Raw genomic sequence first — 26624 nt, 5'->3', positions numbered from 1 at the left:
CATTTTGAATTGCTTTGCTGGGCAACTGCAGTCTAAAAGCACTTTTGGCAGAATGAGAGAACAGTGAAACTACCCTAGAGAGGTCAAAAAGATTTCACGTAAAATAATGAACAAGCTCTGAACTAAGGTAAAGTGAAAAAATTCTCTTCGACGAAGTAAAAAAACATAACCGACTAGCGTCGGGTGAATTGCTTTTAAACGGCGAGCGATTGGCTTCGTTAGTAGATAGGCACGGTTTAGTGAGGCTACCTTTAGCTTAATTGAAGGGGCTTAAGTGAGCGCAGCGATGGGGTGCACCAGGGGGCTAATGGGGTGGCAACAGTGGAAGGGGGGAGGTTTCAATCTCTAATAACCGCCCTTCGCACCATAAGTAGTAGTCTCCACAACAGATTCTTTGAATCGCATACTTGAAGACTAGTGAGCCACAAGGCGGTAAGAGCGTTTTATTCCCGCTGGGCGCTACCTGTTAATCCAGTTTTCGAGGGTAAAAAGTTAAAAGCGTCAGACAAAAAATTGCTCGAGCGAAAAATCGCATAAAAAAGACCAATATGATTAATAAATTTGCTAAATATTTGATTTGAGAGCAATTAAACATAGCAGGACAAGTCCTGACGTACAATTCAGAAAAATTTTTTTAACTAAACAAAAACCAGACCGAGAACGAACTGTTAATTAATTCGGAAAACGATTTCTAAAAAAATCAGATCAAAAATGAAAAAAAAGAAGATCAACGTCAAAAGGCCGCACTTGAACAAAAAAACACATACAAAAAACTATGCCTAGAGTGAATTAAGAATGGAATAGGAAAACCATTTAGAAAAAAAACCGATCCAAGAAACAAAAACATTAAAAATTAAAGTGAAATTGCTTCATGTGAACAAAAATCCACTAGCGAGAAAGCGAATTTTCGTTCAAACACTGTTTACTCACTCTACTTAAAAATTAGAGCAAAAAAAACTTCCCCGCTGGAAAACCACTCGCTTTTTCGCTCCACTTGCTGTTTTGGCGTGATCGAAATCACTACTAAAAATAACTACTCCAAAATCATAAAAATGTGTGAACAGATCTTAAAAACAAGACAGCGCCCCAATAAAATTCAAATTCTTTCAACTGCAAAAAAGGAGGGCTGTAATAGCCAGCTGAGAAGCTGAGGCGGCTATAAATAAATTAAACGAATTATGGGCGCTAACTTACTTAGACTGTTCAGTAACTTTTAGGTGTACAAACATAGCCGAGAGATAGCATGACAGTAGCAGCGACAAAACGTAATTGGAATATGCAACTCACAAATAGAGATAAACCGATTGACAATTCGTTTTTTCCTAACGTTAAGGGTTAGATCCTGAATTTAATTGTTTTATAATACATGACAAAGCTCTAAGGTTTAAGCTCTGGTACAACTAGATGTTCGAGATAAAACATGCCTGGCAGATTGCTGGAAAACCGCCGCCGTTGATTCCCACTCGCTTTTTGCTCCACTTCCTGTTTCGGCGTGAAAAAAGACAGCGCCCAATAAAATTCAAATTCTTTGAATTGTAAAAAATAGGCGCTCTATAATAGCCAGCTGAGAAGCTGAGGCGGCTATTATTAAATTAAACGAATTATGGGCGCTAACTTACTTATGTTGTTCAGTAACTTTTAGGTGCACAAACATAGGCGACAGATTGCCTGCCAATAGCAGCGACAGACTGGAATTGGAACATGCAACCTACAGATATAGATAAATTGATTTACAATTGGTTTTTTTCTAACGTTAAGGGTTAGATCCGGAATTTAATTGTTTTATAATACACGACGAAGCTCTAAGGTTTAAGCTCTGGTACAAATAGATGTTCGAGATAAAAAACGTGCCCGGCAGATTACTGCAAAACCCCCACCGTTGATTACCATAGCCAAGATTGGGATTAAAGGGAAAAACTATTGAAAAAAGGATGTTTGTTTAGAAACAATCTTGAAGGGCAAACTATTTTGATGTCATTTTGGACCTGAACATACCACTATTTCGCAGTGAGTCGACAAAGTGGCTAGTATTAATACCAATAGACATTAAAGATGGTAACTGAGACTTACAAGAACCAAGTTCGAGAAACGAGCATCTAAAATTGGGCTTCATGGGTTTATCCCGTTTCTATTTCCGATTTCATTTTTTGACACTGACTCTTTTCATTTTGAATTGCTTTGCTGGGCAACTGCTGTCTAAAAGCACTTTTGGCAGAATGAGAGAAGAGTGAAACTACCCTAGAGAGGTCAAAAAGATTTCACGTAAATTAATGAACAAGCTCTGAACTAAGGTAAAGTGAAAAAATTCTCTTCGACGAAGTAAAAAAACATAACCGACTAGCGTCGGGTGAATTGCTTTTAAACGGCGAGCGATTGGCTTCGTTAGTAGCTAGGCACGGTTTAGTGAGGCTAGCTTTAGCTTAATTGAAGTGGCTTAAGTGAGCGCAGCGATGAGGTGCACCAGGGGGCTAATGAGGTGGCAACAGTGGAAGGGGGGAGGTTTCAATCTCTAAGAACCGCCCTTCGCACCATAAGTATAAGTCTCTAAAACAGATTCTGTGAATCGCATACTTGAAGACTAGTGAGCCGAAGGGCTGTATGAGCGCTTAATGCCCACTGGGCGCTACCTGTTTATCCAGTGTTTTGAGGGCGAAAAGTTAAAAGCGTCAGACAAAATTGCTCGAGCGAAAAATCGCATAAAAAAGACCAATAGGACTAATAAAATTGCTAAAAACTTCGTTTGAGAGCGATTAAAAATAGCAGGACAAATCTAAAAACCATTTCTAAAAAAATCAGATCAAAAAATGAAAAAAAAATCAATGTCAAAAGGACGCATGTGAACAAAAAAACACATACAAAAAACTTGGCCTAGAGTGAATTAAGAAAGGAATAGAAAAACCATTTAAAAAAACGATCAAAAAAATTTAAAAAAAAACCCATTAAAAATCAAAGTGAAATTGCCGCATAAGAACAAAACTCAACTAGCGAGAAAGCGAAATTTTGTTCAAACACTGTTTCCTCACTCTACTTAAAAATTAGAGCAAAAACCGCTTAATTAGAGCAAAAATTAGAGCAACTTCCCCGCTGGAAAACCACTCGCTTTTTTGCTCCACTTCCTGTTTTGGCGTGATCGAAATCACTACTCAAAATAACTACTCCAAAATCATAAAAATGTGTGATCAGTCGCTCCACTTCCTGTTTTGGCGTGATCGAAATCACTACTCAAAATAACTACTCCAAAATCATAAAAATGTGTGATCAGAAGACAACGTCCCAATAAAAATCAAATTCTTTGAATTGTAAAAAAAGCAGGGCTGTCATAGCCAGCTGAGAAGCTGAGGCGGCTATAAATAAATTAAACGAAATATGGGCGCTAACTTACTTAGGGTGTTCAGTAACTTTTAGTTGTACAAACACAGCCGACAGATTGCCTGACAGTAGCAGCGACAGACTGGAATTAGAACATGCAACCTACAAATAGAGATAAACTGATTCACCGTTTGTTTTTTTCTAACGTTAAGGGTTAGATCCTGAATTTAATTGTTTTATAATACATGACGAAGCTCTAAGGATTAAGCTCTGGTACAACTAGATGTTCGAGATAAAACATGCCCGGCAGATTGCTGGAAAACCGCCGCTGTTGATTCCAATAACCAAGATTAGGATTAAAGAGGAAAAAAACTAATGAAAAAACAATTTTTGTATAAATCTTAAAGGGCAAACTATTTTGAAGTCATTTTGGAGCTGAAAACACTCCTGTGTCGTAGTGAGTCGACACAGGGGGCTAGTATTAATACCAATAGACATTAGAGATGGTAACTGAGACCTATAAGAACCAAGTTTAAGTAACAGGCATCTAAAAATGGGTTTTATGGTTTTATCCCGTTTTTATTTCTGATTTCGTTTTTTCATACTGACTCTGACACCACAGATGTCTAAAGACAATTTAAGCAGAATGGAGAGAAGAGAAAAATTAGATTAGAGAACAAAGAGATTAGAGAGATTTCACGGAAAATTTTGAACAAGCTGTGATCTAAGGTTAAAAGCGAAAAAATTTGAGTACAACGGAGGAAAATACTAGGAGCGCTATAATAGCAGGCGGAGAAGCTGAGGCGGCTATTAAAAACAGAAAGAATTTCTAATCCTCAAAACTTATAGCAATTAAATCTGTGGCGGTGTCTGTACATGCATTCATTGATCTTCGACAGGTAAATGAAAACCGAAAGCGGAAGTCAATTTTTGAGCGAGCACAATTGACCTAAGAGCTCTATCAAAAAAAAAACAAATAAGTTCATGTACACCAACTTAACTCAGGTAGAAATTATTGCTTATGAAGAAATCAAACGGTCACAAGAAGTCAAAATAGTTGATGGAGACAACTAATTAAAATAAAACCGACTAGCGACGGGCGAATTGCTCTCAAAGGGGGTCACCGGGGGGGGGGGCTGATGGGGACGGGGGCAACAGATGGGCAACGGATGAGGGGGGGGGGGGGGGGGCAACGGTAGGAGGGGGTCTTTGACTACATGGGGCGCTTATGGCCTGAACGATATGCAGGCGTAAGAATTGGGGGGGGGGCAAAATGGGGGAGGGGGTGCTGATGCGGTGGGGGGGGGGGGGGGGGAGGTCAAGGGGGGTGGTTAACCTCTAAGAAACGCCCATCACACCAAAAGTATAAGTCTCCAAAACGGTTCCTGTGAATCGCATACTTGGAGACTAGTGAGCTGAAAGGCTCTATGAGCACTTAATGCCCGCTGGGCACAACCTGTTTATCTTGTTTTTGAGGACAAAAATTCAAATAAATTCAAAATTCAAAGACAACAATCGGTCAAGCGAAAAATCGCATATAAAAAGACCAACAGGACTAATATAATTGCTACAAACTTCTTGAGGACAATTAAACATAGCGGGCAAAATAGTTGCGACAGTTTCGTAAATCAGCACTTTCAAAAAAGATAATAAACAACAGAGCAAAGACGAGATTTCTTTTTCACTATATGATGAATTCTTATATTTTGATTCAGAATCTGTATAAATTATTGCAGCAGATCTGAAGTGAACGTGACCTCATGTGGTAGAAAAAATCGTGACGAGGAAATAAAAAACACAAGGATGCCTATAATACCGCACTCTGGCACTCGAAGGGAAGAGTCCAGACGAAGCTCGGCCTCAACCAATTACCTCATATACACTATTTCATTGAATCATTGAATTCGAAAAAATGAAGAAACAGAGAAAATAACGAAATGTCATAAAATTCTGATAAAAATATTCTCACCTTATGGGGAGATATCATTTCTCTTAAACAGACTTCATTTGAGAGCAATTAAAAACCCTAATATGATTTATTTCAGTATCAACAGACCCATTATTATCAGTTGATTGTTTCCATAGTATTGTAAAAATATCAGTAAAACACATCAAACAAAAAAATAAAAATAGCCGGCAAAAGAAGCCGTTGATCTCTAAAATGTAGGATTATAAGCGAAAAACTAAACCAAATAGCAAGACACTAGAAATTTTGATAACTTAATGCACGACACTCCATTTTTTTCTAACTTTAAAAACGTGTTATAATTTGGTCGCAGTTTTTTTAAATTCGAAAAAATAATGTGAATTCAGCCTTAAAATTGGAGGACTACCACAACCAATCAGTAAAAAATTCTATACGATTTCGATAAATTAATGTACGTTTTCACCATCAAGTCTTAACCCCCGGGTTTTTTGGTTTGTCCCGTTTCTCACGAGATCGCTTTTTGTTAAATTTGCCGAATCAATTCTAAATTCCATTCAGCTGAAACAGAGAGTGAGGTAAGTCTGTCAATTGTGAATGCGGCGACTCATGTGAAACAAAAAAAAATGTGAAAATAAATCAAAACAGGAGAGTGTAGGCTTTGAAAAGCTCACCACGGCTATTAGCATTAAAATAAGAAATTGTGTCCAAATAAAAACTAAAATGAGATCATTAATAGCCTCGCTGTCACTTCACTGCTACTATTATTTCTTTAAAAGAACAACAGCTTGATAGCCGTATAAATAGTGGAGGCGGCTATTAGTCTCACAATTAGTCACAAAGTGGAAAAAGCCACTAGAGAAGTTCCAGAAAGGACGTTCCAGAAGGGACGTTCCAGAAAAAAAGCGCAGAAACGGTCGAGAGAAAATTTAGCATAAAAAGACACATGATTACAAAAATCCATCGAAACTGGACAGCAATTAAAAAGAGCAATTAAGATTACGCAAAATCAAAAAGTCAGGAGTGAAAAAGTCACTCGAGACGTAAAATCAAAACAAAGTTCAAGAAAAAAGCGCAAAAACAGTGAAGCAAAAATTTTCAAAAAACTAAATCAAGAGGAACTAAATCAACCTAAATTTACAATCATAGCTGGCAAATTGCCAGAAAAAAGCCGCAATAGCTTCATAGATCTGTAGTCTCTAAAAGAAGGCAAAAAAAAACAAAAAATAAATTTCTTTTCATTTAGGGCTGAGATGTTAAATTTTGATTAAGAATCTGTACAACTTATTGCTGTTTCTATTAGCTGCTCTTAAATAACATTCAATTAGAGTGACAAGCACTCATTTGAACTCAAGCACACATCTCTTTGAATTAAAGCAAAGAAAAGTCAATTCAGAGTGAGGAAGTCATTTTTAAGCGTGAGGTAAGTCAAGTGCGACCCAAAAAATAATCACGCGAGTGAACAAAAAAACTAGCTCCACTAAGAGGGAAAAATGACGTCACGTACGCAATTCAGTTTAAATTGCATGAACGAGTGAACAAAAAGCAGATTTGAAGTGGATGTGACGTCATATGCCGTAACAAAAACCTTGACGACAAAACAAAACATACCCGGCAGATTGCCGAAAAAAAGCCGCCGTTGATTCCAATAAGCATGATTGGGATTGAAAGAATAGAAGATATTGAAAAAGATTTTTGTACAAAAACATTTTTTAAGTCCGATTTATTTTGTTGGCATTTCGTAGTTGAACATATTTCGGTTTCTTAGAGAGAGGCTACAGGGGCTACTATCAATACCAATAAGCATTAGAGATGGTAACTAAGAATTATAGGAACGACGTTCAAATAGCGGGCGTCTAAAATTGGGCTTTATGGGTTTATCCCGTTTCTATTTCTTGACTTCATTTTTTATTTCTGTTCATTTTGAATTGCTTTGCTGAGCAACTGATGTTCAAAATCACTTTTAGCAGAATGAGAGAAGAGAGAAACTAGCCGAGAAAAGTCGGAAAGATTTCACGCAAAATGTTGAAGAAGCGGCAAAATGAGGCATAGCGAAACATTTTTTTGTTCGACGAAGTAAAAAAAATAGGAGCGCTATAATAGCCGGCTGAGAAGATGAGGGCGGCTATTAATAAAAAAACCAAGAGAAGGCCAATAATAACGTCAGCTATCGCTTCGCGGCTATTAAAAAACTGACAGTTTAAAGCTTTTGGTAGAAACTGAATTGTCAAACAACAGATCCCAACACTAAGCGCAATATACGACTATTTCGATGCTTTCGAAGAATTTTTGTAACCAATCAACTTGCTCACGTTTTTTCTTTTCATGCACTCGAGTTAACAATCTCTATAATGCTCAAAAAGCAGATAGGTAAAAGTGCTCTTTTGTATCTTGGTCGTAATTTCGGGTTCTTATCATAAGAACGGTTCACTATAGAAAGGTTGAGTAATTACTTACCTAGTTTCTAGGTGGGAGCGTAGGGAGGACCCGTTTTCTCCTAAAAAATAATCGGAGGCAGTTGAAGGGTTGGGGCCACTGCCTCCGCTTGTGTGAGAAGTAACTCGATGTCCACTGTAGCGGGAAGACGCGGATGAGGGATATCGAGTGTCTCTATTCCTGCGACGGTAGCTGGTTTCCACGTCTGAGAAGTACGTGGGCGATCTACAACAAAATCATGCTAATCAAGCTCTTCCTCAGACAGACTATATTAGCACGCCTATTCTGAATTCTTAACATCAATTAACAGAGGTACAATACGAAGTTACCTACCTAGAAGTATGTATACCAACCAAATATTAGTTGAGCAGCCTACACTGTCACTTAAACCACTTGAAAATCCTTCAGTTTGTGATGATGCGCTCATTCCGTCAAGAAAAATTAGAGATACAGAACAATAGCGTTATTACATAATCCCCGATTCAATATTTCTTGAAATTTTCAAAGATAATTGACAGCTTTTGTAATTATTTTTGAGCGTAATTTTTTTAACCAATTGCAACTGGCTATGCTAATTTATTCAAATTTATCAAAATAAAATTATCTGATCTTTTTTTACATGTTTCTTGATTATATCGATTTGAGGTGAGGAGTATCACTTCTTTAAATTTTTGCATTTTTGCATTTTTCCGATATCCAATATCTTTCTCTGAAAGTAGTCAATTTCGGCCAACCTTTCAGAGTACCGCGAATCCCATCCTTCGTACGATGATCGGCTCGTCGTTCGCCTCCGCCTCGCCTCGACATCGGTGAGATACAAGCCAGCATCAGTATCTTCTGCACCGTAGTCTGAACCACGTCTGTCTGTGACGTAGTGATAGCTCTCACCTGCCGAATGATATCCGCTTTTGTGAGATCGATTTCTGTTGCCTGTGGAAGAGTAAGCCTCGTAAAGGCTACCATCTGGATTGCTTCTTGTTGAGGAGCCTGGTCTTCTGGAGTACCTTGAGTCACCAGTAGACAGCGACAAAAAGTCGGCTGTGTGCTTGCCTGCCGAATAAGTTGATTGCTGATATCCAATGTTATACTGAGGTGGAACGTCGTCTAAGTCGGAAGCCCTCAATGGGGTGTTGGGAGCAGTTGCCCCTTTCCTGTTGTCACCCATTCTGACATCTGAACAAGTCAACTTTCCAATTAAAGTCACAAAATGTGGCTTGGTTATAAAGGTCTCTATTTCGAAACATAGCCGACAGAATGGCGGAAAATAGCCGCCATTGACGAACTTGATGCACATCGGGATGATTGAAACAGAAAAAGAAAAAAAAGAAGGAGAGACAAATTGACGAATTTTTTTTCTGTTTTTTTTTCAGTGTCATAAATTGCTCCATTTCAGTTAGATTCTTCAACTACACATAACTCAACTTCTAAACTGAAAGCTAATAAGCTTAATACCAATGTCAGCAAGCCAACACTCTGATAAACTTTGATAACCTAATGCTCAATGACTTAATGACTGTGCTTCATCGGTTTATCCCGTCTCTTTTGATTCTGCTCTTTTGACCTTGACTATAATATTCACTATCTTGCGTAATTCATTGAGTGAATGGATTTAAAAAAATCAGTTGAAACAGTGAGTGAAGTAAGTCAGAAGCCAAACGTGAAAATCGTGACTTACGTAAAACATGGTCAAAAGGTAAAGCGAATTAAAAGAACATAACAGGACAAGTCCTCACGTACAATTCAAAGAATTTCGAATTTTCATTGACAAAAAACTAGACCTAGAAGGGTTACGAGTGAATTGGGAAAACCATTTCTAAAAAATCAGATCAAAAACATTAACAAACAGAAAATCAATGTCATAATGCCGCATGTGAAGTAAAACCACTAGCGAAAAATGAAAATTTCGTTCAAACAAAAAAACCAGGCCCAGAATGAGCTGTGAATGAATTGCAAAAACCATTTAGAAAAAAAATTCGACCCAAAATCGAAAAAACAGTAAAAATCAAAGTTAAATTGCCGCATGTGAACAAACAACCGCTAGCAAGGAAGGGAATTTTATTCAAACACCGTTTTCTAACTCTACTTTAAAATTAGAGGTAAACAATTTTACACCGCAAAACCACTTGCTTTTTCGCTCCACTTCCTGTTTCGGCGTGACCAAAATCACTACTAATTTGACTTCAAAAATCATAAAATGTGTGAACCGATCTTAAAAAACATAGCAGGGAGAATTCCGGAAACAACTCGAAGTGGGAATCCACTTAAACGCCATCCAACCACTCATCAGAAAAAACATGCCTCTAATTATTTATGATTATCTTGAAAAAAACCATTAAAATGTAAAGAACAAGAAAATCAAATCTTAAAACATAATAAATCTGATCAAATTTTGCATTATATCGAAATCCCGAAAAAACTATCTCTGCCAAAATTAGTTTGCCAAAACAACAAGTACCTATAAAAACCACTCATGAGAATTTTTAGAAAAATACTTGAAGCCAGATCATGAAAAAATAAGCTCTTAAAAACAACTTGGACTAAAAAAACTAGAAAAAGTTAACAGATTTTTAATACTACAAAAGCACATAAATCCAAACAAAAATTCCTTTTAACCAATAGGGTATCCAGCTGCTTGCAGAAAATAGTCAAGTCATAATAGGCTAAAAATCAGATAAAAAGGGAAAACTGCAAAAAAAATAAGAAAAATTGTTTTAATTTTCGCCATTTTTTGTCATATTTCTCATCAAAAAAATGCTTCGTATCCACAAATCTGTCACCAACTGTTATCTAACGAGTGCTCAAGTAATAGGGTTCTTTTTGAGGCAAATAGGGTTCCTTTTGAGAACCATTTGAGGCAGAAAAACACGACAAAACAATCGTCCGAAAATTGCATAAATTTGCCCAAAAATCAGCAAAATACATGAATTCAAATTCATGTAAACATAACCGACTAACGTCGGGCGAATTGCTCTCAAACGACCGGCGAGCGGTTGGCTTCGTCAACAGCTAGCCACGGTTTAGTGACATCAGGGCATTACATCTTTATCCCGTTTCTGAAGACGAAAGTCGAATGAGTCAGACGAAAATTCGCCCAAGCGAAAAATTGCATTAAAGACAAACAGGGTTATAAAATTTGCTACAAATTGCCTTTGAGAGTAATTAACAATGATTTCCTAAAAAGTGCCTGTTAGATCGGTTATGATAAAAAAACATTTCATCTATAACTCATTGATAATGAGGATCAGAGATGATGTCATTAAGCAAGTAAGATGATGACATTACGCTAGACATTAATATCTTAAGAACCAATTTATTGTCTCAAGAGACTATCCGGTATCCCTTTTCCAGCCAGATATTGTTTCACAGGCTCATAAAGATCCATACACTTGGAAAATTTCCAAAAATTTATATTTTATCCAAAAATTACTAAAACTGGAGTCATAAAAAATGTTTGTCACCATCCCATTATATCTAGAAACTATGCAGCAGCTTATTATCAAACCTTGGAGGAGGTTCGAGGGCCTCTTTTGCCAGAAAAATATCAAAAACATGAAAAATTGCAATTATTTTAAAAATTGCTTAAATTCGTGATATTAAAATTTTGAAGAACATTCCATTACATCTCTAAACTATGCAGTAATATATTATTGAACCCTAGAGGAAACTCCGTGGCTTTTGAGGCTAGAAAAACCTAAGAAATGACAAAAAATTTTAAAAAACTTGCAAGTTTTATAAAAAATAATGCTATAACTTGTAAAATTAAAAAGATGAACAATAATCCATGACCGGCAAAAATTCTCCAGTAACTTATTATTAGACCCTAACGGAAGCTTTCTGACCTTTGAGGTTCAAAAAATCTGAATATTGAATAGAAATGTCAAAAATTAGGGAAAATTGCTAAAAATATCAAAAATATGCTAAAACTCGTGATGTTAAAATCTTGCAAGACATTCCATTTAATCTAAAAATTATTCAGTAACCTCCTCTAGGGTTTGAAAATAGGTTACCACCGGAGGAAGATTGTGGGGGCAACACCGGGGTGGGGGCAACAGCGCCGTGGGGGGGGGGTTGGGTCAAAAGGGGGGGCAACAGTGGGGGTGTCTTCAACCTCTAAGAACCGCCCTTCACACCATAAGTATAAGTATAAGTCTCCGAAACAGTCTGACCTGAAACAGAGCTGAAAAGCTCTAAGAGCATAAGAGCACTTAATGCCCGCTGGGCGCTACCTGTTTATCCCGTTTTTGAGGACGAAAAGTCAAAAGCGTCAGACAAAATATCGGTCAAGCGAAAAATCGCATTAAAAAAAAGACCGACAGGACTAATATAATTGCTACAAACTTCGTTTGAGAGCAATTAAAAACATCAGGAAATTCATCAGCAAAAACCTCCAAATTAGCATAAAATAAAAATGAATTTCCAGAACCCTTCAAACCACTACCAAAACCAGTCTAACAAAATCATAACCAAAGCTCTTAATGAAAAAAAAAAACTGCTTTAAAATGCCGCATGTAAACAAAAAATTTCGCTCGCTTACAGAGATTTTTTTACACCTTAATTTCTCACTCTCTAGAAAACAGCGATATGAACAAAAAACCACTCTCTTTTCGCTCCACTCTTCTTTTTATTCAGCAACAAAATCACTCCAAATTTTTTCACGTGTTTCATTTCACGCTTGAAAATTCACTCCAATAAAATTGATAAAAGGACTGCTCCAATAATCTTCTTCGAGCCGTAGAAAAGACAGCGCCCCAATACAATTCAAATTCTTTGAATTGTAAAAAGGAGAGCGCCTAAATAATAGCCGTTGAGAGACTATTAAACAAAACTATATTTCCCAAACTGAACAAATTATTGACAAAATTATTGTAAATATTTTCAATTTCAAAACTTACCCAAATTGGATTTTGATCCAAGTAAAGCCGTTGCAGCAGCTCGGGGGTCAAGCGAGTCCCATGTAGATTTATCACCGACTTCTAAAACATGCATCCATTAAAAAGCACACACGTTTATAAGAAATTGTAACACCAAAAAAAAAACAATTGATGAAAATTGTCTCAATAATTTTACAGGTTTATTATCAAATCTGAGCAATGATTACTTAAACAATCTAAAATCAAACCGAGCAACACAGCGTGATCCTTTTCTGGCAGAAAAATAATCTCGTTTCTAAGCATGAAAAATCTCTCCATGGAAAATACATTCGAGCTTTGTCATTCTCTGGTCTCTATTCTTTATACAGTTATGCGCTCATACGGTTAACTTTATTTTGTAGAGACAATTCACTAAATATGCGCACTTTCCTAGCACACTTGCCGTAAATTTGACTATACTATACTTTCAAACAGCAGCAGTGAGAGCCGTTTCCCCAATCCAATACGGTACTGAACACAATTTTATCTGCAACTGTTTTATCGCTACTTCAAACATTAAGCAGTCTACAACTTTTAGCACCGAGGCGAAACTTTTCTCTTAATAACCTGTAAGGCACAATGAAATCTACCTGAGTTATATTTAGTTTTTGCCGGCAATGGTTCCGCAAACTAGGACAAAATAGGGCTATAGGGAGAGCAGATTAACAGAGAAATTACTTTTGCAATGGATCTGGTGGGAGACGATAGTCTGTACGAAATACGAAGCGCTGGCCTTGGAAAAGGAATGGGCGTTTTTGCACTACAGGACATCAAAGCAGGTAAAAAAGGTTTACGTTCATTTACTTTTCAGAATAAAATATACTTTTCGACTAATTTTACAATACCCTTTTTATGTAAAGACTTCTACAAATATCGTTACCGCTTAAATTAAATTATAGGAAAAAGTACGAATGAATCAATAAAAGGTCTATTGAGCGAAATACATGAAACATAGCTGGCAAAATGCCAAAAAATAGCCGCAATAGCTTCATAGATCTGTAGTCTCAAAAAAAGGTACAAAAAGACAGACCAAAAAAGAAACATATTCTTTTCATTAGGGGCTGTGATGTTAAATTTTGATTGAGAATCTGTATACATTACTGCTGTTTCTATTAGCTGCTCTTAAATAACCTTCAATTAGAGTGACAAGCACTCATTTGACCTTATCTCTTTGAATTAAAGCGTGTGGAAATCATTTTTAAGAGTTAGGTAAAGTCACGTGTGACCAAAAAAATAATCACGCGAGTGAACAAAAAAAATACTGCCTCCACTAAGAGTGAAAAATGAAGTCACGCACGCAATTCAGTTGAAATTGCATAAACGAATGAACAGAAAGCAGATTTGAAGTTGTTGTGACGTCATATGGTAGTAACAAAAATCGTGACGACGAAATAAATAAAACATAGCAGGACAAGTCCTGATGTACAATTCAAAGAACTTTCATTGACTAAACAGAAAAACTGGACCTAGAATGGACTATGAGTGAATTGGAAAAACAATTTTAAAAAATCAGATCAAAAAAATAAGAAAAAAACAGAAAATCAACGTCCAAATGCCGCATCTGAACAAAAAACCGCTAGCGAGATATGGAAATTTGTTTCAAACAAAAAACAAGGCCTAGAATGAACTCTGAATGGATTCGGAAAACCATTAAGAAAAAAAATCCGACACAACAATCGAAAAAATAGTGAAAAATCAAAGTGAAATTTCCGCATGTGAAAAAACCACTAGCGAGAAAGCGAATTTTTGTTCAAACACCGTTTTCTCACTCTACTTTAAATTTAGAGCGAAAAAATTTCACGCCGCGAAACCACTCGCTTTTTCGCTCCACTTCCTGTTTCGGCGTGACCAAAATCACTACTCCAATTTGACTTAAAAACTCATGAAAATGTGTGAACAGATCTTAAAAAAAACAGACAGCGCCCCAATACAATTCAAATTCTTTGAATTGTAAAAAACCAAGAGAAGGCCAATAATAGCCTCAGCTATCGCTTTGCGGCTATTAAAAAACCTAACTTCAAATTGGACCATAGAAAAAAGCTACGAAAAACAACAGCACTCATAATTTTACGATCTAAAATCCTCTATTTTGGAACGATCAATAGCTCATAATCAGCTCCACAGTATCTTGTTGTCATCAGCTTGTTTCGAACCCATCAAAAAGGCAACTTTTGCCGAGAACCATTACTTTGTTAAGTGATGTTTAGGTACAACTGTGCTGACAAGCAAAGCCTGTTTAAAATGCACGTCCTACAATGACTTAAATGGACAACTGGACAAACAATTTCGACGCCTATGTGAAGCAGATAAAGATGCAGTAATGAGGCTTTCAAACTGCAAATCCACAAGCTCGCAATCACAGCTTCTAGGAATATTTCAAACCAACTGTTCCTATATTGAATATCTAGACACATACTTTCTGTGCGCACAATTCTCTCGACTTAATCACTCATGCCAGGCTAACTGTACACACGTCTTCAGCAGAGACCACGAGACCAAAATTGTGAGAACGACGATTGATATCTCAGGTGAGATCATTATGAAAAGAAAAGTCACCCTTAAGAGTAAGGCTCCATTTCTAAACTTGAGAGCAAACAAGTGGGGCTTAATTGTCTACCAAATAAGGAAAAGATAGAAAATTTCAAAAAATCTCACATATTGATCAAAAATAATTGGTGTATGAAATAAAAAATTGCCAACCCAGATCACTCAGTAAAGCAAAAAATGCCACATTAGTCGGTCAATGGGGTCTGCCATTTTTAAAACAACGAGACAAGACAAACTGCTTTTGGAAAAAACTACATAACAAATTCAAAAAAGTGTCAAATAAAAGCTAGACTAAACAGATTAGTTTTTACCTCAATCGACAAAACTTGGCACCCGTCCTTGAGACTCGGTAACAAGTAGAAAAAAAACAAAAACGACAAGGGACCCGTCCTTGAGACTCGGTAACAAGTAGAAAAAAAAACAAGAACAACAAAGTTAAGAAAAATACGTTAGTTTCCTTGAAAACAAATAATTTCGAACAAGGAAAGTCATTAAATATCAACTAAAATCTTTAAATAGGTTTATATTCAATTATACCTCAATATGAGACCTGTTATTAGCAAGAATCTGTCGTACGTCTACAAAGATAAACGACAAATTCAGACGAAAAAGAATAAGTTTTAAATTTTGCAACAAAACGGCGTCGAAGCCGTTATAATCTCATCCGTAAGAATTATTATGAAACCAAATTAGCCTTCCTTCGAGAAAATGAGATATGTGACCTCTGAAAAATCAGACTACAAAACAGGTATTAAAAAAGAACAAAAATAGAAAAGTTAAAATTTTTTTCAAAATATGTAAATTAAATAAAAACATTAAATAAATAGCAACTGAAATCCATAAATAGGGTTTTCTACTCAAAGTGAAAATCATTGAGATCTAACATTAATCAGAATATCTCTTACCTCAAAAAGAACGATAAAGATAAAAAATCAAAGATTAAACCAAAATTTGCGAAAAACAGAAAACAATAAACATTCCACTAAAAACCTTAGATATGTTCAATTGTGCTTTTCTCCAACACCAATATATTGATATGCGCCCTGTACTTAACGATACTTGGCAACAAGTAGAAGAAAAATACTAAAATGCAAATTTAAAATGTACATCTTTATATATATTTTGAAACATTTCAGCTATCAACTGAAATCAGTAAACAGTTTCCATTGTTCTTCCATAGTGAGCCGCTAACAACCTAATAATGCAGTATTTTTCGTTCGACTACAAAAAGAACGACAAAAAAGTCAGACAAAAAACAATTTAATCTTTTGCGAGAAACCGGTATCAAGGCCGTTAAAATAAAAAAAGATGCACAAAGAACATTCGATATGTCCAATTGTGCATTTCTCCAGCACCAATAACTTTATATGCAATACCTATTCAGAGTAGGTGACATTAGAGTAGTCTATATACGTTTTTAAACCATTTGATTCCAAAGTCATGAAAAGCATCAGTTGTCAACTGATGCTTTTCATAGCTTTTTTAGTTTATCCGGAAGACGCTAAGACCTCCAATTATCCCAAAACTGTCAAACGACTACAAAAACAACGAGAAGTAACGACAAGAAAATTCCATTAAATTCTGCTAAAAGACGGTGTCGCAGCACGTAAAACCATAACCTATTCACTGAAAACCTGATGAAAACCATAACATATTCAGTGAAAACCTGATGTGTTTAATTGTGCTTTCCTGTTATATGTCAATATTAAAATAACTGACCTGTCACTAATGTAACAAGAGAATAAAAAGAGCAATATGAAAATGTCCGAAAATCAAAAATCTGTGAAAATTTCTAGCAAAGCAAAATAACAATTACTCAAAACGTAATAACTCTTAATTTTTAATCAAAAGGGAACCCGATGCGACCTGTCGTTGCTCATCTTAAGCTACAAGTTGACCAACATAGAGAAGGAGGTCTCGTAAACCGATTCGATAATCTATTGTTTTCTTAAAAAATATGTATTATATGTAAAATAATGTAAAAAATGTAAAATAATTCAAAGTTAAAAATACAGTAAGCTTTTGCCTAAAAACAAATAGGATTCCCTGAAGATCCCTGTGAAACCAATTGGACCTGTCATTAGTACGAATTTTTCTAGATTTTAAGAAACAACGATTAGACCAAAAACAGCTCGTCTGTTGGGAGCACTTTAATGTTCCAAATATTATGGATATGGATAACTTGACAGAAAAGTCTATATCAAAAATAAATAATGCATTTTGCATAAATATGGAATTAGCAAAAAACCGGCAAACGTTTAATTCAAGAACACTTTCAAAACATCCATAACTAAAACTAGCTTGTTTTGGAGTTAACTAAGATTATGTCAGCAAGCTTTATTTGTGTAAATCCGGTAAGTTTAAACAAAGTGGACTAAAGAAGCCTATTTCGTTCCATTTATGATAAAAGGGCCCAAATTTGAAAAAATAGCCGAAAAAAAAATTTAGTCGAAAAATTAGATCAACAGTTCAACAACACTTCTTTTTAGAGGCAAAACCAACAACATTATCCGTAATAATTTTTAAATATTTTTAAAGCAAAATTGGTTTTAAAAAATGCATAAAAAGACGGAAAACGTGAAGAAAAGAACGGAAATCAATTAAATGTTCACACAAAACTTTAAACCTCCATAACTCTGTGAAAAAAACTAAAAATCTTTTTAGTTAGAAATTGTACACCGGACGGGCTTTCTAATGATACCACTCACAACCCTCTACGATGAATATATCGATCGCTAAATTAACTGAACAAAAACATAAACCGACTAATGTCGGAAGAATTGCTCTCGAACGACAGGCGGGTCGAAAAACATTTGACCCCACAGGGATTCGAGCCATTGCCCTCCAGATCTTTACCCACATGCACATACCACTCGGCTACCAGGACCTTATTTTAGCTATGCTGCAACCCACTTTATATTAACAAGCTTTACTTTGCAGTGAGAGCACTAGAGATCACTCAAAAATGGAGAAGGCAAGCGTAAAAAAGTCACTTCAGAAGTCACTTCAGTCACTTCAGAAGAATGTTCTAGAAGAAAAGGCAAAAAAATGATCAAGCGAAAAATTTGCATAAGAAAACACCAACACGTTTACAATAATTGCTATGAATTTCGTTCAAGAGCAATTAAAAAAACCCGTTTGAGTTTGAGCATACAGTTCCTCCCCCACAAAAGTGTGACGGAACAATTATTCAAAATTAAAATACAAGTCCCACTGAAAAGTTCTTCTTAACCCATTGCTGGTAGGATACATTTTCTGCTAGAACACCAAAAATTAACATCTTCCAGCTATAATTTTTATTTGATGCAAAAAATAGAAGTGCAAAACAGATTTGCAATGCCGTCGCCTATTCAAGTGGAAGGAACAGAAATAAGGATCATCGCACTGTAAAGAATTCAAAATATAAAAGAAAGTTTCATCAAATTATAGATTCTGAGAAACTCCAGAATGATAATGTCAATGAAAATTTGGAAACAATTCTAGTACATAACATATCTGGTCAATGTCATTGAACATTTTGTCGTATTCTATGAGATAAAATTATCCAGAGAACATAAACTGGTATGCACAATCTCCCACTTCACCAGAGACGAAACCTGCAGATTGAGTAAACAAGCCTCGATTGACTCCCATGATGTCAATTGGGATTCAAACGAGCATGAAAAATAAAACATAGCCGGCAGATTGCCGGAATAGCTGCGAAAGAATAGACTTGCGTGCCATATTATAGAGATAGAAACAGATACAGATATAAGTTGAAAAAGTTATCGACGCCGCTCAAAAAGCTATACAAAAAAATGAACGATAAATTTATAAAGCTTGTTAAAATTCATTGCGCAGAAGCCTTTCCATTAGGGACCCTTATTACACATAAGTTTCTTTGACCTTAAACTAATTCAAAATAAACTTAAATTTTAAAGTGCAAAAGTCACTTTTATTGAGTGAGGTAAGTCACTTATGATCAAAATCTAATCACGCAAAAAAAAACTTTCGCTAGAGAGAGCGAGAGAGAGAAATGACGTCACGCGCGCAAAAACAGTTAGTGAGAGGAAGAAGTCATTCAGAAAATTTGACTTTTCAGCTTTTCAGCTTTGAGGTGTGAACAAACGTAAAACGAAAAAAAAGAGCGTCAGACGACGAAACAAAAAACATAGCAGGACAAGTCCTGACGTACAATTCAAAGATTTTTCATTGACTAAACAGAAAACTAGACCTAGAACGGACTATGATTAGATTGGAAAAAATCATTTAGAAAAAAAATCCGATCCAAAAAATCGAAAAAAACAGTAAAAATCAAAGTGAAATTGCCGCATGTGAACAAAAAACCACTACCGATAAAGAGAATTCTTGTTCAAACACCGTATTCTCACTCTACTTTAAAATTAGAGCGAAAAAATTTTACGCCGCAAAACCACCCGCTTTTTCGCTCCATTTCCTGTTTCGGCGTGACCAAAATCACTACTCCAATTTGACTTCAAAAATCATGAAAATGTGTGAACAGATCTTAAAAAAAAGACAGCGCCCCAATACAATTCAAATTCTTTGAATTGTAAAAAACCAAGAAAAGGCCAAAAATAGCCCCAGCTATCGCTGTGCGGCTATTAAAAATATATACGATATCTGCTAGAAACAAAATTAGAATCAGTAAAGAGTTCTTTTGCATTTACAATTCCAACTCTTCGAATGATAAACAATGCATACAGCTTACTAAATTTAACCTACAGCTTAAATCAAATTGTAAAAAACCAAGAGGACCGCAATATAGCTACGCTCAGCTTACAGCTTCGCATCTATAAAAAGACTAAATGACGGTATTTTTCCCAAAAAGTGACTGAAATGTTATCAAAAGGTACGTGTAATTTTTGTTGGTTTTGACAGGCAGACTACATACTGCTCAGTAATAGGAGGATTAAAGGAATATTACAAACATCGCCAGCAGATTGCAGGAAAATAGCCGCCGTTGACGTGCTTGATATACATGGGGATTGAAACAGAAAAAGAAAAGAAGAAGCAGAAACTGACCAATTTTTTTTCACTTTTTTTTCAGTGTTAAAGAGTGCTTTAATTTGAAGTGTAGTTTCAGTTAGATTCTTAGGCTATACTTAATTCAGCTTCTAAACTGAAAACTAATAAGCTTAATACAAATGTCAGCAAGCAAACACTCTAATGAACTTTGATAACCTAATGCTCAATGTCTTAATGACCGTGCTTCATCGGTTTATCCGGTTTTTTTTATTCCGCTCTTTTAACTTTGACAGTATTCACCACGTTGCATAACTCAATGCGCAAAAGAATTTAAAAGCCATTTAGTTGAAACAGTGAGTGAGGTAAGTCAAGCGTGAAAAACGTGACTTATGTAAAACAAAAAACGTGATCAGAAATTAAAGCGAATTCAAAAACATAGCAGGACAAGTCCTGACGTACAATTCAGAGAATTTTCAATGACTAAACATATAACTATACCTATAACGAACTAAGGGTGAATTGGGAAAACCATTTCTAAAAAAAACAGGTAAAAAACAGAAATTCAATGTCAAAATGCCGCATGTGAAAAAACTGCTAGCGAGATATGGAAATTTTGTTCACAGAAAAAACTAGGCCTTGAATGAGCTATTAATGGATTGGGAAAACCATTTAGAAAAAACCCGATCGAAAAAAAAAATCGAAAAAACAGTAAAAATCAAAGTGAAATTGCCGAATGTGAACAAAAAACCACTAGCGAGAAAGCGAATTTTTGTTCAAACACCGTTTTCTCACTCTTTAAATTTAGAGCGAAAAAATTTCACGCCGCGAAACCACTCGCTTTTTCGCTCCACTTCCTGTTTCGGCGTGACCAAAATCACTACACCAATTTGACTTAAAAACTCATGAAAATGTGTGAACAGATCTTAAAAAAAGACAGCGCCCCAATACAATTCAAATTCTTTGAATTGTAAAAAACCTAGAGAAGGCCAATAATAGCCCCAGCTATCGCTGTGCGGCTATTAAAAATAAATATGATATCTGCTAGAAACAAAATTAGAATCAGTAAAGAGTTCTTTTGCATTTACAATTCCAACTCTTCGAATGATAAACAATGCATTCAGCTTACTAAATTTAACTTACAGCTTAAATCAAATTGTAAAAAACCAAGAGGACCGCAATATAGCTACACTCAGCTTACAGCTTCGCAGCTATTAAAAGACTAAATGACGTTATTTTTCCCAAAAAGTGACTGAAATGTTATCAAAAGGTATGTGTAATTTTTGTTGGTTTTGACAGGCAGACTACATACTGCTCAGTAATAGGAGGATTAATCGAATATTACCAACATCGCCAGCAGATTGCAAGAAAATAGCCGCCGTTGACGTGCTTGATATACATCGGGATTGAAACAGAAAAAGAAAAGAAGAAGCAGAAACTGACCAATTTTTTTTCAGTTTTTTTTCAGTGTTAAAGAGTGCTTTAATTTGAAGTGTAGTTTCAGTTAGATTCTTAGGCTATACTTAATTCAGCTTCTAAACTGAAAACTAATAAGCTTAATACAAATGTCAGCAAGCAAACACTCTAATGAACTTTGATAACCTAATGCTCAATGAATTAATGACCGTGCTTCATCGGTTTATCCCGTTTTTTTTTATTTTGCTCTTTTAACTTTGACAGTATTCACCACATTGCATAACTCAACGGTTGAAAGAATTTAAAAGCCATTTAGTTGAAACAGTGAGTGAGGTAAGTCAAGCGTGAAAAACGTGACTTATGTAAAACGGAAAACGTGATCAGAAATTAAAGCGAATTCAAAAAACATAGCAGGACAAGTCCTGACGTACAATTCAGAGAATTTTCATTGACTAAACAAAAAAGTAGACCTATAACCAACTAAGGGTGAATTGGGAAAACCATTTCTAAAAAAAAGGTACAAAACAGAAATTCAATGTCAAAATGCCGCATGTGAAATAACTGCTAGCGAGATATGGAAATTTTGTTCAAACAAAAAGCTAGGCCTAGAATGAGCTGTGAATGAATTGCGAAAACCATTTAGAAAAAAATCGATCAAAAATCGAAGAAACAGTAAAAAATCTTTACAGGGTCCCATTAAAATTCGATGTTTAATAATTCAAATTTCACAATTAGGCCAAAACTGGTCCTCCTCTTGCTGCTTCTCCATTACAACAAAAAAGACCCAAATGTTCCCGAAATAGCTAATTTGACCAAAAAGTAATTATAAAATTGACTGATGAATTTTGGGTACTTAATGATTTATATTACCAAAAACCATTGTGTCAACCGAAATCATTAAATAGTTTTTTTAATGAATCATTCGATACTAAACTGGTCATTTGATTAATTAGACTCAGCCTTAAGACAACAAAAAGAACATAAATGCTGACAAAAACAAGAATTAGGTAAAAATTTTATTTCCAGAGAACTTGATTTGGAACCAGAAATAAACTCAACCCAAATCTGAATAGAAAAGAAAGATTGTTTCAGCAGTTTTGACGGCTGCACCACCCATCAAACTGCACAAATAGGAAGAAATAGGCATATTTGATGCCATTTTATTAAAAAAGAAATGTTGAAATTTGAAAATTTTAGCGCAAGATTTTGTTTAAACAGTTAGTTCAGACAATTCATCAACTCTCTTCTATCTTTAAATGTGAAATAAGTGAAACTATCGTTAACAATTTTATCCTATTTTAGCAAAATTTATTAAAATTTAAGCAAAAATTACGAAAAGTGTGAACAATACAACGGAAATTAGGCTCACGTTCACATTTCTTTAAACCTTCGTAATTCCTCGGAAAACGCAAATTTCACTTAATATTTTGACTTTAAACTCTACGCTTTACAGGCGTTTTAATGATGCCACTCACAATCCTGTACAATGAATATATCGATCGGCGAAATTTGACTGAACAAAAAAACTCGTTTCAGTATATAGATTCTCCCCCACCAAGGTGTGTCGGAACAAGAAGCTCATAAGCTGCATTTAGTTTCCTGTCAAGTAAGTAGGCTTTTGAATGGGGCACGGGTTTACATTTGTTATGATTATGAATCCGATTGACTATTCTAGCAGAGGAAAAATGAGAAATAAGGAATGCAGCTTTGTTCTACAAACTTCTTTGCACTGACATATAGATAAAACAGGCGTTTTAATGATGCCACTCACAATCCTGTACAATGAATATATCGATCGGCGAAATTTGACTGAACAAAAAAACATAACCGACTAAACGTCGGAATAATTTCTCTCGAACGACTAGTGGGAGCTCTAATGAATTGCAGCCTGCTTCAGTTGGGGGAGGGGAGAGAGGGAGCCTAAATGGGACTAATAAGTTGAATAGTGGGCTTCAAATAACCACATTAGAGGTTAATAAATACCACTATTAAGATTTAAAGTAAAAAATGGCACCATTTTCGGCGCACTTTTCATTTGACTTTTAGTATTAAAGTTCCGCCAATTGAGTTCAGCTGCATGAAATCGTATTAAAGTTCCGCCAATTGAGTTCAGCTGCATGAAATCGTGATTGAGAGAGGATTTTAGATCACGCGAAACGCAAAAAGTCAAGGGCGTAAAATTCACTCGAAAAGTCAAAATTGTCAAGCAAAAATTTTGCATAGAAAAGACACACGTTCACAATAATTGCTATGAACTTCGTTCAAGAGCAATTGAAAACAGCTGAGTATATAGCTCCTCCTCCCACTCAAGTGGGTCGGAACTAGAAGCTTATGTTACATAAAGGGTAAATTTGCAACCTATTCAACACATCGAAGCCATACCAAAACAAAATTTAAACGCCTGAATAAAAAATTACGGAAAAACAATTGCAAGCGGCGTTAAAATTATCAAAAAAAAACAAATAGAATTCATAGTAGGCAAATAATCTAATGTATTCATCCGGTCCAACTTTTGAAATTGGTTTTCAAAACAAACTTCAATCACTCTACTCTTGGCAACCACAATTGAGGTTGACCCGATAATAGGACTTCTATCATATGTACAAAATCAGAGGAACAAATTGGAGAAATTTGGACGGAGAACAAATTGGACAGAGATCGGGTCTCAACCTATTGAGATCGACCAAACTCTTTTCCGTCCTGTCGTCTAAGCAATATGATTGAATGGAAGGTCAATCAGCTATATTTTTCACATTCTCATCTATTTCTTCAAAATTGTGCTCAGTTGAAATAAATCGTTGTCTTTGAAAAACATTAAATAGATCACCCAACTGTCCAAAAAAGGCGCTTCAATCTCTTCAAAGCAATAATATGGCTAGGAGTAGAATGGGGTCAAATTAACAATATCAGGTTAAAGTTAACAATCTTGTCAGGACACGTCATCACAATAATAACATATAAGGCATCATTTTTCAGGAAACGAGGAACTCACGATCAACTATCTCAACTCACCCACTCAATGGTTTCTCGACGTGTTTGATCGACAGAATGAGTTACAGTGTTACTATAACTTCACATGCGATTGCAATAGATGCCAATCGGACATAGAAAACAGTTTGTTAAGCTGTGCAAACAACGAAGCCAATTTTAGCCAAAACTTCTACCAACTGAACACCAAAGTTCACCCATACGAGAAACAGGAATCATTATTACTCACTATGATAAACCTTCTTCCATTTACAAATTTTAACCTTAACGTTGAAGAGTACTGCCGCAGAGCATTGTTCCTACTCTATTGCCAAACGTTTGAAACAGCCAAAGCCAAAATTCAAGCACAAAAATGTCACAGTATCTGGACAACATTACACGGTGAACACAGTTTCCAAGCACAAAGATTCTCCTTTCTGGCAAATCACCCAATGAAAATGTTCTGTCAAGTTGAAAAAGAGTATGGACCTTCGGAGCTAACAGAGCACGACGAATTGCTTCTGTGTGGATTAATACCGGAATACCAAGATATTGAAGTGTGTAGAAACTGCAGCATGGAGGTATCAGAAGCTTACAAATGCCGTCACTGTCTCCTAGCAGTTTATTGTTCAACAGACTGCCTTATCAATCATCAAACGACACACGAAGAATTTTGCGCGCGAGCTGCGCTATTTGGAAAACAGTAATGACAACTAAAAAAACTCAATTCTATCTTTTATCGACATGCTATTATAATATCAAGTTTTAATTGTGCGTTTCAATTACAAAGCACAAACGTCGCACAAAATTGAGCAGAAAATCAAGGACCTTAAAAAACTGGTACAACCACAAAACTAAATCCTTAAATCAGGTTATGTAAACCAGAGATATTCATTCAAATCATTCTTGCGATTGAGGCATCACTACTTGCGATTGATCAAAAGGTAAAGCGAATTAAAAAACATAGCCGGAAGAATTCCGAAAACGACTCGAAGGAGAAAACTGCCCATCCTAATGACTAAACAACTGAACAACTATTCTTAACCCTGAACCTCCATAAATGCCAAAAAAATTAAGGAAGAATAGAAACAGCATTCAAAAAACAAATTGAACAAAAAAACTATAAAAACTTAAGTTTTTTTAACTTGAGTTTTTTTATAGTACAAGGAAACATAAAGCCGAATAAAGTTCCTTTGCAATTAGTGCAAAAACTCACAAAACAATGGGCAAGTCATATAAGGCTGAGAAACTTGTCTAAGATTAAAAAAAAGAAAACCTTTAAAAAATAAGAAAGATGGCTTTAAAATGTCTCTTTTTTCTGTCAATTTTCCTCAGAAAAAAATGAGTTATACCAAGAAAACATTAGTCAAATGGTATCTGAAAATTCCTTAAGTAACAAGCTTTTATCCAAATCCCACTTAAAGCATTAAAACAAAAAAAATAGGCAAAAAATCATTAAATTTCGTCTAAAAATCAGCAAAACTGATCAAAAATCTACAAATTAACATTCAACTCAAATTTACTATACTTTTGGCGACACAACTAGGACCACTATTGTGAGCCCTGAACCTCCACAAATGCCATTAAAAAATTAGGTAAAAAATGAAACGGCATTCAAAAACAAATTGAACAAAAAATTATAAAAGCTTAAGTTTTTTTAAACTTGCGTTTTTTAATAGTACAAGAAAACATAAAGCCGAGTGAATATCCTTTCCATTTAGGGCAATGGAAAGCTTGCAAAATATTGAGCAAGTCATAATAGGCTAAGAAACTTGTCTAAGACTAAGAAAAAAGAAAAATTGCAAAAAAAAAAATAGAAAAAGTGTTTAAAATTTCTCAATTTTTCTGTCAGATTTCAGAAGAAAAAAATGATTTAGAATAATATAACTTTAGTCAATTGTTAGCTGAATATTCCCTAAGTAACAAACTTCCATTCAAATCCCACTTAAAGCATTAATACAAAAAAAGGCAAAAAATTATTAAATTTCGTCTAAAAATCACGCAAAACTGATCAAATACCTCCAAATTAGCATTAAACTCAGAATTAACTACTTGAAACCTTCAATTCCTATCAAAACAAGCCTAAAAATAATACAATATCATAATCAAACCTCATAACCATCAAAAGTTGCAAAAAAACAGCTTTCAAAAGC

General features: G+C 35.4%; 2 protein-coding genes across 2 annotated transcripts in view; one reads left to right on the top strand and one right to left on the bottom strand.

Moving 5' to 3' along the window:
* The window catches only part of LOC142358703 (uncharacterized), a 389942-nt gene that overhangs the window by 100036 nt on the left and 263282 nt on the right, over nt 1-26624 (bottom strand). The window contains exons 15-17 of the mRNA XM_075410229.1: nt 12562-12642; nt 8404-8842; nt 7691-7894 (exon numbers count right to left, since the gene is read on the bottom strand). Of these exons, the coding sequence (XP_075266344.1) occupies nt 7691-7894; nt 8404-8842; nt 12562-12642 (724 nt within the window). The remainder of the gene's footprint in view (nt 1-7690; nt 7895-8403; nt 8843-12561; nt 12643-26624) is intronic.
* LOC142358704 (uncharacterized) lies at nt 13088-25245 on the top strand. The gene is made up of 3 exons (XM_075410230.1): nt 13088-13358; nt 14787-15107; nt 24481-25245. The coding sequence occupies exons 1-3, from the start codon at nt 13265-13267 to the stop codon at nt 25176-25178; spliced, it is 1113 nt and encodes a 370-aa protein (XP_075266345.1). The 5' UTR covers nt 13088-13264; the 3' UTR covers nt 25179-25245.

The sequence above is a fragment of the Convolutriloba macropyga genome, chromosome 2, assembly GCF_964194025.1.
Source record: "Convolutriloba macropyga chromosome 2, txConMacr16.3, whole genome shotgun sequence".
Lineage (NCBI taxonomy): Eukaryota > Metazoa > Xenacoelomorpha > Acoela > Convolutidae > Convolutriloba > Convolutriloba macropyga.
Note: the sequence above shows the minus strand (reverse complement) of the source record. Positions and strands in the feature narration are given on the sequence as shown.